The 10,576-nt window shown below is 39.9% G+C and overlaps 2 protein-coding genes across 2 annotated transcripts; one reads left to right on the top strand and one right to left on the bottom strand.

Moving 5' to 3' along the window:
* Positions 1-280: 280 nt before the first annotated feature.
* On the top strand, positions 281-5,003 carry LOC122279799 (subtilisin-like protease SBT4.15). Its single transcript, XM_043090634.1, has 11 exons — positions 281-456; positions 613-704; positions 824-921; positions 1,009-1,155; positions 1,260-1,365; positions 1,505-2,015; positions 2,116-2,216; positions 2,364-2,585; positions 3,357-3,465; positions 3,579-3,792; positions 4,295-5,003. The coding sequence occupies exons 1-11, from the start codon at positions 370-372 to the stop codon at positions 4,840-4,842; spliced, it is 2,235 nt and encodes a 744-aa protein (XP_042946568.1). The 5' UTR covers positions 281-369; the 3' UTR covers positions 4,843-5,003.
* A 223-nt stretch (positions 5,004-5,226) lies between these two features.
* Positions 5,227-10,277, bottom strand: LOC122279471. Its single transcript, XM_043090152.1, has 6 exons — positions 9,894-10,277; positions 8,183-8,305; positions 8,032-8,109; positions 6,918-6,983; positions 6,671-6,736; positions 5,227-6,593 (listed from the first exon to the last, which is right to left on the bottom strand). Exons 1-6 carry the CDS (start codon positions 10,188-10,190, stop codon positions 5,730-5,732), a joined length of 1,494 nt encoding a protein of 497 aa, XP_042946086.1. The 5' UTR covers positions 10,191-10,277; the 3' UTR covers positions 5,227-5,729.
* Between the last annotated feature and the right edge of the window lie 299 nt (positions 10,278-10,576).

The following is a 10,576-nucleotide window of genomic DNA, read 5'->3' as shown; positions in this document are numbered from 1 at the left end:
CTATTGGCAGTTGAAGAGGGCGCTGGTGAAAAAGTCTCTTGCTTGTTTAGTTGCTCTCTCACTTTCACACATGGAATGAATCTAGCTTGCTATTTATGGACCGAAGATCCAAAATCTAAGCCACCATATTCTCGATCTGAAACAGACATTATTCTCTTGCCCCTATGTTCGTTCATCAGTCAAGATGATCTGGTTCCTCAACATACTTTTCGCAGAGAGTGAGGTAAGAACTACGTACGTAGCAGCATATATAACGCAGGAGCAACGATGTACAGTTTTATATAAGCTGATCTTTTACTCCCAATCACTGTGAGGAAAACACCACCTACCACCTTCACTTTTAAGAGACTTTCGCTATTACAACAAAAGATGTTGCAAAATATGCTTGTGCTTGCGTTAAGTCTCCATCTCGTCACCATATCGTTGGCCCGTGGCCCAAATGCCCATGAAAGAAAGGTACGTACGTACATCTTTAGAGTTTGAGTACTTCTGCATGAATGGCATGGACCAGTGACTGGTTGACCAACTGGACGGTAGCTGAAACCTTCTCTCTCTCTCTTTTTCGTTGAAAAAACAGTATGAATTTGAAAACTAACTTTTGATTAACAACAGCCGTACATCGTGTACATGGGAGAACTCCGACCTGGAGCAGAAACTTCTGCCATGGACGATCACCACAACCTGCTTTCCACGGCGATTGGAGAGTACTGGATCGAAACCTTGCTTCAAACTTTTTGCAATATTGTTAATTCTTTTCAGTGAGCAATTCTAAATTTCTAATCATTCTACAGTACTATATATTACTGATATTTAATTTTTGCAGTGAGAAAGTAGCTAGAGAATCCAGAATATATAGCTATGGAAAGAGCTTCAATGGGTTCGCAGCCAGGTTATTGCCCCACGAAGTAAAGAGATTATCAGGTCTGTATCACTAGAAATTAAGCCCGAGATCTAAAGTCCCAAGATTGATGATGTTATCGTTTTCTTTAAGCTTGAATTGACTTGCAGATGAAGAAAGAGTTGTATCGGTGTTTCCAAACACGTTGCGCCAACTTCATACAACGAGATCATGGGATTTCTTGGGAATGCCCACAGCATTGAAAAAAAGAAACTCCATAATAGAAAGCAATATCATTGTTGGCATCTTGGATACAGGTTGGTATTTAAAATATTTTCCTCCTTGACACCATAGCTATACGGGAGTTTCTCTCAGACAAATTAACCAACTTTAGCTTTTTTATGATCTATTATTTTCATAGGAATTTGGGTTCAATCTCCAAGTTTTAACGATAAAGGCTACGGGCCAATCCCAGCTAAATGGAAGGGCAAATGTGTCAAAGGTGCCAACTTCACTAGCTGCAACAGGTATGTTCTGAGTCATTCTGCTTGTCTTAGCACGCCATGCGTGTCGTACTTAAGAGGGAATTTGAAAATTAAGTTTTTTTATTCTGTACGTGCATTATAGTTTTTCTCAATTTTTGTTTTCTCGTGGGCTTACGTACAGAAAGGTGATAGGTGCAAAATACTTCAACCTGGACGCCAGCGACCCTGATATGGGGAATCCTAGTCCGGTGGATAACGATGGCCATGGTACTCACACTTCCTCCACTGCAGCCGGCGTACATGTCAGGGGCGCCAGTCTGTATGGCATAGCCGAAGGCACGGCACGTGGTGGCGTACCATCAGCGCGTATAGCTATGTACAAAGTATGCTGGTCCATCGGTTGCAGCGACATGGATCTCTTGGCAGGGTTTGACGAAGCCATTGCTGATGGGGTCGACTTGATATCGGTCTCTATAGCAGGTCCGTCCAGGGAATTCTTTGAGGACCCGATTGCCATTGGAGCTTTTCATGCTATGAAGAAAGGGATTCTGACTTCGTGCTCGGCCGGGAACGATGGGCCTTACAGTTATACGGTGCAGAATGTTGCTCCCTGGATCATGACCGTGGCTGCCAGCGGCATTGATAGGCAATTCAAGACGGAGGTTAATCTGGGTAGTGGCGAGAAATTTTCTGTAACTCTCTCTCTCTCTCTCTCTCTCTTGATCGATCGATCCGTGTTTGCAATAAGCTTCAGATCATTTATAGGGTATTGTTTTATTGGTTTGTTGGCAGGGAATTGCTATAAATACGTTTACCCCAAAGAAAAAGACGTACCCTTTAACAAGTGGAGCCCATTCAGTTAATATCAGTGGAGATTTCTATGGGAATGCCAGGTATGAGATTTTAGATTTGAGTTGTAATGGTGCTGAAATTTAAAAGTCACATACTTTTTGAATGGTTCTAGAAGTACTATTATAAATCATAAGTTGATGATGAATCCAATTAATAATTTGAGTGTGAAATGATCATCATGATGATAGTGCCTGTGACTATGGGACTCTAGACAAGAATAAGGTGAAGGGAAAGATCGTGTTCTGCCAGGGAAGCATCGGCCCTGATTACACCATCAAAGAGTTAGGTGGTGCCGGAACGATCATGGTGCTTGATGAAGAGACGGATATAGCCTTTACCACTCTAGTCCCAGGGACATTTGTCCTCCCCAAGGATGGCAAAAAGATTGATCAGTACATTAATTCCGCCAAGTATGTTCGTTAATTTTAGTACTGTTCACCTTCACGTAATAGAATCGCTTTTACTTCCCTCGAACTGTGCTACTGTATATATATATGAAAAGTTCTACTCATCATCCTCTTTTACATCACACACCACATATAATAATTTTTTTAATTTTTTAATTTTTTTTTCTTACCAAATATGTGGTATAAAGATAATGAGTAGAAGAATTCAATTAGTTTAAAAAGAATAAAAAAAAGTGTAGTATATGAGAATGATGAGTTGCAAAGCTCAAAGCTCATGTTATATATTGTATATAGTCACGACCCCTAAACATTTTAAAAAAACATATGAATAAACCGTATTTTAAAGAAAAAAAGGAATGTGAGCCATGGAAGTTGTTGATCCACGACAGATGTTGCAGACAACTTTGTTTAGTACGTGGTAGTTTGAGAGAATGAATTGTATGTTTTCCATGAGTTTTTGTAGAAGATGTCTGGTCATTGTGAGCAGAGTTGTATCTGTTGATTAGATACCTGTTGTGAAGGGCACCATTACATCTATAAAATGTGGCGGTCCTCGATTTGACCATTGGATTCTTTGAAACGAAATATCTGCCCCAGCAGATTATCTCCTAAGTGATGATCAACACCCTTGTCTGAAAATATCACCATCAACGCGACCCTACAAGATATGCTCAAAGGCATAACCAACCTGACTAGCTACTGACTAATACCAAAGACGGGGTCTTCACAGTATTGACCACTGAGCTCTAGTACCTCGGGATGAATTGATTGCAGGAACCCTCAGGCTGTAATACAAAAGACAAGAACTCTTAACATCAGTGCTCCTTTTGTGGCTTCTTTCTCCTCCAGAGGCCCCCAGTCAATCAACCTCAACATCCTTAAGGTAAACTACTCTCTCTCCCACAGATCTCTCTCTCTTTCCCCTCTCTCTCTCTCTCTCTCTCTCTCTCTCTCTCTCTTCTCTCTCTCTCACATGTACTAATTGCCAATGGACAGCCTGACATCGCTGCACCAGGACTAGACATATTAGCTGCTTATTCAACACTGGCATCAGTAACAGGGGACCCAACTGATAAGCGGCATGCTGTGTTCAACATAATATCAGGAACATCTATGGCTTGCCCTCACGCAGCAGCAGCTGCAGCCTATGTCAAGTCCTTCCACCCTGACTGGTCTCCTGCTGCAATCAAGTCTGCTCTCATGACTACTGGTAAGACCTCGGATCCTAAACTAAATATTCTGAAGTTTTGGACTCCTTTGATTCACTTGTTTGGCCTATTCGTATCTACCTCTAGTCCTACGGCTACGGTTCATTTTGGTTTCCTTCAAGTTATAATCAGTACATTAAATATTAATTGCTTTTCTCTTAACCAAATTCTGGTTGCTTCTTATATATTAATCCAAGTAATCCATTTGAAAAGAAAAGTGCAAGTGCCAAATTCTCCGACGTCCAATTAATTGTTCTAGCATCAGATTAGACACCAAAAAGGAAGAATTAGCCTCAATCTATCGGCAACGAAATTTTTTTAACCAAAAATCTATTTGTTGAGTCTATTTTGTTGCCTCAACAATGTGAAAAGCTTGTTTGATCAATCTCTCCTCGGCTTTGACAGTACACTATGCTTTGAAAAATATTGTCAAAATCAATCTCTAAAGCCCCCCCCCCCCCCCCCCCCTCTCTCTCTCTCTCTCTCTCTCTCTCTCTCATGTAGCCACCCCTATGAGAATTGAAGACGACAATGCCGAATTGGGATCCGGATCAGGACAGATAAATCCAGTCCAGGCAGTGCACCCTGGTCTCATCTATAACATTTCCGTCAGCTCCTATGCCAGTTTCCTGTGCAAGGAAGGCTACAACGGCACATCCCTCGCTCTAATTTTTGGAGGCAAAAGGAAACATAACTGCTCAGACTTTAAACCTGCACAAGGCACTGACGGCCTTAATTACCCTACAATGCATGCACAGCTACTGGGTGCGAGTTCAGACATTTTTGCCACCTTCCACCGGACTGTGACCAACATGGGTAATGGTAACTCGGTGTACAAGGCAAAGGTGACATCACCAAGAGGTCTTTCTATTAGAGTTTCCCCAGCAACTTTGAAGTTTAGCAGATTACACGAACAGATGAACTTCAAGGTCGTCGTGAAGGGCCGTTTTAAGCGGAAGGGGACTGAGCAGATACTGTCGGCGTTACTCGAGTGGAATGACTCCAAGCACAGTGTGATGAACCACATCCTTATTTATAGGCCATTAGCTTAAGTCTGTTTAGTTGTAGTCATGCGTGTAGCTAGTTATTAGCCGCTTCACTTTCTGTCACCAAGTTGCAAATTAGTTTTCCAATTCGTTCATTTAATTTCTTCTGTAACTCATGATTTAATTGGTAAAAAGATGCCTCTGCGAATGAGAGATATTTCCCTTCATTCAACATCCCTGAAACATTCACAGCCGATTACAGACTAGAGCGCAACTAGCTGGATATCAGCCCTTAACGTGAGGATTGAAAAACAAAAAAAACAAAAAAAGAGGGGGGGAAGAATCGCATTCGAGGATAGATTATAAGAGAGGTCTACTGGTTAACAAAATGAAATCCAGAATCCTGCAGAACATGGAAACAATATGGATAAACCAAAATGAGAGGTTAAATACCATAAACTCAACCTTGTCAATTAACTCTTCTCGTGATCTGGCTACAGAAGGAATACAAGCCATTAAGTATAATTACAACTCGTCAGAACCATGTTTTTTTCTTTGGAGGACCATCGCAAACGACAGCATCGTTGCAATTTAAAAATGCTCATTTCCTCGCAGCATTTCCCTAAATAAATCAACCACTCGGAAAAAAACACATTCTTGAATAACCACTCTTTTCTCTTCCTTTGAAGATTGACATGTTGACCAAACATATTTTCCGCTCACATCACATTCCACCTAAAGAAAACCTAGCTAGATGACTAAGAAAGTCTTGAATACCTGAGGCGGTCTCAGAAATGGCACCAGATTACATGCTGGCAACTGTCCCTTCAAAGGACTTCTATTGTCATCGGTAAGTGCTGAAGGCTGGCTCCAAGGGTAAATAGGCACTAAACCAGTGTGAAAGCAAAGAAATTATACACAGCCTATTTGCTATTCTTCACCTCGACTTGATCTCAACAATGCATCTGACATGGACGACCATGGAGATTCTTTAGCTTTGTCAGTTCCTTCCTCCTCTTTCTGGCTTCTGCTGCAGCAACCGTATCAATTAGCTTCTTACCTGGGAAAACTGCTGATTCTTGCTTTTCTGGCAAAGCACTTGCAATAGGACGGGCTGTAGAAGTTGTTTCAATATTGGGAGCATAAGCTGATTGGGACATGTTCTCGTGCTTGATGGTAGATGCAGGTTGGGAACAATCTAGTGATGCAGGTGTATATAGAATTTCCTCAGAGTTAGCTCCTGTATGCTGACTAACTCCATCCAGAGGGAACCCTATTGGGGTCTCATTCAAGTCATTATCAGGTCTGACTTCCGATGAGCCTGAAACTTCTGTCTTTACTTCAATGGGTAAAGAGCAATGGCGATTTTCTACATGTGCAATAAATTTTGAAAATGAACTGGCATTATGGTTACTACGAGAAGCTTCGCCTTGTTCATATTTCATACCAGTAGAGGGCAGAGGTTGGAGTCTGTTCCCAGGACCAGGAAGAGGGAAGAACCAAGGAAATGGCAATACATACAATGGTGCTTTTTGCCCATCGACATCTATGCGGTTTTCTTGCTCTCGAGAGTTATCAGGCCTACAAGCAGCTGGCATGGGCATGTTTGACGGAATGACAATGGCACTTTGCCTCCCATATTGTGATTGAACACGATTTGAAGATTGAATGACAGAAGGCCATAGAACAGGCAGGAATGGAGGGTGGTCGTACAAGTGCCACGGACAGTTCCTGGATGAAGACAGAGAGGCTGCCACATCTGCTGAATAATGCTCACCTGGAGTTTCCTCAACCACAGCCTTTCTTACCTTTGCCATCTGCAAAATCAGAGAGCGTGTCAAAATATGTGGATATTCTTACAACATTAAACATTCCCAAAATATCAACAACTTGCCTGTTGCTTTAAATGTTTATTTGTGGTCTCCAAGGACTGATGCTCTTTCAAAGCCAACTCCTTGTCCTTCTCATTATAAATGTCACAAAACATCATGAAATTAATGGGATTATGCTTACACAAGTTTGAGAGAGAGAGAGAGAGAGAGAGTAAAAAAAAAGGTGTAAACTGCCCTGCTCCATGATCAGAGAGAAATAGAGAAGTGAAAGAAGATATATAAGAATATATTAGGGGGACTATTCCCTACCCTCTTCAAATTTTCATTCTCCCGTGCCAGATCAGCAGCTTTCCTGGTTAAATCCTCACACAGAGCCTGCCCACCAAGGGAGGGGAAGAAAGTAAGAGGATGATTCTCGCTAAAACTTTAATATGAAAACATTGCAGACAGGACCCATATCATGAAATTCAGAAAAGACAAACTTCAGTAATTAAGGTCTAGTTGAAGTAAAACAGTATTTTTTAATAAAAAAATTAGTCATTACTACATAATGAATGCATTTGTTTCATCAATGATGCGGTATACAAGATGTGATTAATTTAACGTATCAATGCAATCCTATGCTTTCACACATAATTACGAGAAAGTTTGAGTTTGTTAAGGAAGGGAAGGGTTTATTTATTCTTCTTAAGGAAGGAATACTTTGTTTAACCCACTTATAGAGCTAACTTAGCTATTTGGTAATTTTTTTAATGGTGATGACACGTTATACTTTTACATTATGGCTAGCATATTTTCACTTGACTTAACAAAGAAACCATTTTTTTCACCTACTTTAAGCAAGTCAAATCATGTATTTAGCTTTGTGGCGGCTAAAAGCAAAGTGTCTATTTTTATTTTTTATTTTTGTTGTAAGAGTATCAGTTTTTATAAACCGGATTTTGATTTTCATGATTTTGTGATGTAAAATGGGCTTCTTAGGTTTTCTTTGTAGCAACATGTGTTTCAGTGTTTCATTTTGGAAGAATTGCAATGGTGTAATAGAACATAAGGAATGTTTTTCAATTAGCATGAAATCAATAATTCATACTGTATATCTAATCTTCGAGAAAGTCATGCATTTTGAATAGTCTATGTTAAATAACTGAAGCATAAGGCTTATAGAAAGATCAATGTCTAGATTACTAGATTACTACCAAAACATAATGAGGACACTTAACAATAACAACGGCTGTGCATTATTAATGCTGGATTAGTTTAGCAAGATACAGTAAATGCCTGTAAGAAGTGCCACTTGGAGTATAATAATGATAATAATAATAACAATAATAACAATAGATAATGCATTTCAAGTGTTCTTGGCCTATATTAAGGATAAGGCTAGATCTCACTAAGGTCATTATCTCTATTTCTAGTTGCTTACCTGCCTACGACGAATTGTCTGCCTAGCTGACTCTCTATTTGCCAATACCCTGCGTATTCTCTGTTCTTCCTTTTCAGCCTGAACGGGAAAGGCTCAATAAGATGCAGTAACAGAACAGCACTGCTGAGGAAAACCTTAAAAATTTTACTACCTCAGTCAACTTTCGTCTTGTTTTACACAAAACAAATGGTGCAAAACTTCCGTTGCAGTTGGGAGTTGGTTTAGCCAATTCAGAATCCTGCTCAGCCTTCACTTCTGTAATGCTGGGAACCTGCTAGCCTTTTCTCGTTCTATCAACACAATTGGGCGTATCTTTTCACATTGTTGCTGACTTGCTTCTGCTCTATCCTGCTATAAACAAAAATATTTCTCAAGTCCTGCACAAAATAGTGCGACTTGGTGACAGCGCCACAGATATATCAATCCAGATTTTACTTAATTCGCCAACCAAATACAGATATAAATCTACCAACCAAATGATAAAACAAAAGTGACGAGAAGTGTTCAAAAAATTGGGACTGATTCTACGTTCTGTATCATCTTTGTTAGCTGTCTAGCTCAATATTCAGAAATTTTAAACAAGAAATTTCAACGGCTAAGCTTGATTGTCTTTTCAGATTTGGAAGATCTGGCCAAAGAAGGTGATAGCCCTGTAGATTCGTTCCCAGGGAATCCCTATAGATGAGTTAAGATAGAGACATATCTGTTAATGTGCCTTTTCTTTAGCGGGTCTGTGTTCAGTATACCTCCCCTAGTGAATCGCATAGTAAGGAAATTTATTTACCTCCATGAAAGGGAAAGGCCAGACTCTATCATTCCAATTTCCACTTTGTCATATCTTATTGGTTTTCATTTAATAATTAATACTCCTCCATAATTTTCAGCGAAATGTGCTGCCAGTTCAAGTTCTTATGATATATCCCTCACCTGTACTACTACGATTACGAAATTCTAATAGAAATACAAAATAATCTGGGTTCCTTTTTTTTTTTTTTTTTTTATGGTTACATTTAAAGGCATATTAAGCAAAAGGTTCTAACCAACTTTTATTTATTTATTTACTTTTTGGCTTCTTACTAACTTAAAAGAGGGTAAGGGGTTCGGTTTGGCTGTTCATTTTTCATATCAAACTCAAAATTCTCACGTCATCATTACAACTTTTCCAAATTTCCATATAAAATATAATAAATAATTCAACTTTTTCTTAACATTTTCAAATCTCAAAACAATAATGATATTAAATTATAATATTTTATCTTAAAGCTCAAAATTTTCATCTTACTACCAAACCGAACAGTATCATCAGTGTCAAATTCAGAAAAAGAAAAGAAAAGAGTATATATCAGTGTTTTTCTAAATGTGGATATTATCTTTGGAATCTATAAATTATCAGGCCCTTGATGAAAACTAAATAAAAATTATATTCTCAAATCAGTGTGCTCTAGCACACCCGTAATATACTCTCGTAGCATAATTTGATTTGAAAAATAAATTTTAAAATTTAAATTTTGCAAATAAAATGTCACGATCTAATTCACGTGAACGGTACGCTTGGAATAGAATAACTCTAACTAAATACAATATAAATTAAATATAGCCAATAAGCTACCCCTAGTCCTTGAATCATGAAAATCATTAATTTGATTATTGAAGTCTTTTTTGTACTTCCCTTATTTCTACAATTTACCAAATTTAAGGAAATAACTACATGGAACTATGGAAGTTTGGAACCGCACAGCTCGGAGCTCTTTTACTACTGAAATCAAACGCAGCCGATAAACACGAACATGAACACAGGACAAAACCAATAAGAGCGACGAGAACTCAGAGTTGGTATGTAGTAACTCATTCAAACTAATTACCTCAGCCAGATCCGAGTAGCTTGGCACCGAGTCCAGCGGGTTCAACCTAAACGCGGAGTCACCCGGCGGCGACTCTCTCTTGACTCGCTTCGCTGCCCGTTTCCCTTTGGTCCCCCATTTCCTGCACAAGCCACTGCCAGCACTCTCTGGCACCGCCAAATGGGCCAAATCGGCCAGAGCCTCTGCCGCCTCCAGCTCCATCTTCACCATACCATCCGCCGCACTCGTCAAAGACGACGTCGTAGAAGCAGATGAGCATGACAACGAGCTCCAAACATAACATCTCTCCGAACCCATGGCTCAAATGCAGACAGATAGACAGAGAGAGAACTGGCTGTTCCTTCAAAGAACAGTAAGGTATTGGGGAGAGAGATTTTGTGCGTGTTTGTGTTTCGGGAAATTGGTTAGCTTAGCCCACAGACTGTGTCGGACTGACACGTGTCACGACAGCTCATGACCAGACATCTTTGCAAACTCGGGCCCGGGTATTCCTGAGCGCCACGTATCGGGTTTGGCCACGTAGGCCACCTTGCACGTGCAAAATCTCGCCCGTAGGCTTAGGGAAACGGAATGAGTTAGTTCATGTTTTGGGGACAATGCAAAGTGAGAGTCGGTTTGAAAGTAGAAATACGTGGTTGTTTGGATGACGCCCACGTGTATTTTGCTGATTTTAGTGTGTTTCA

This window comes from Carya illinoinensis, chromosome 10 (assembly GCF_018687715.1).
Source record: "Carya illinoinensis cultivar Pawnee chromosome 10, C.illinoinensisPawnee_v1, whole genome shotgun sequence".
Taxonomy (NCBI): domain Eukaryota; kingdom Viridiplantae; phylum Streptophyta; class Magnoliopsida; order Fagales; family Juglandaceae; genus Carya; species Carya illinoinensis.
This window is presented reverse-complemented; position numbering and strand designations above follow the sequence as displayed.

Coding starts and splice junctions, on each gene's coding strand:
- LOC122279471 (XM_043090152.1), bottom strand. CDS start 10,190: ATGGGTTCGGAGAGATGTTATGTTTGGAGCTCGTTGTCATGCTCATCT. Junction 8,306..9,893: donor GCTACTCGGATCTGGCTGAG/GTAATTAGTTTG, acceptor AGAAAAGGCTAG/CAGGTTCCCAGCATTACAGA. Junction 8,110..8,182: donor CAAGACGAAAGTTGACTGAG/GTAGTAAAATTT, acceptor TTTCCCGTTCAG/GCTGAAAAGGAAGAACAGAG.
- LOC122279799 (XM_043090634.1), top strand. CDS start 370: ATGTTGCAAAATATGCTTGTGCTTGCGTTAAGTCTCCATCTCGTCACC. Junction 922..1,008: donor CGAAGTAAAGAGATTATCAG/GTCTGTATCACT, acceptor ATTGACTTGCAG/ATGAAGAAAGAGTTGTATCG. Junction 3,466..3,578: donor TCAACCTCAACATCCTTAAG/GTAAACTACTCT, acceptor GCCAATGGACAG/CCTGACATCGCTGCACCAGG.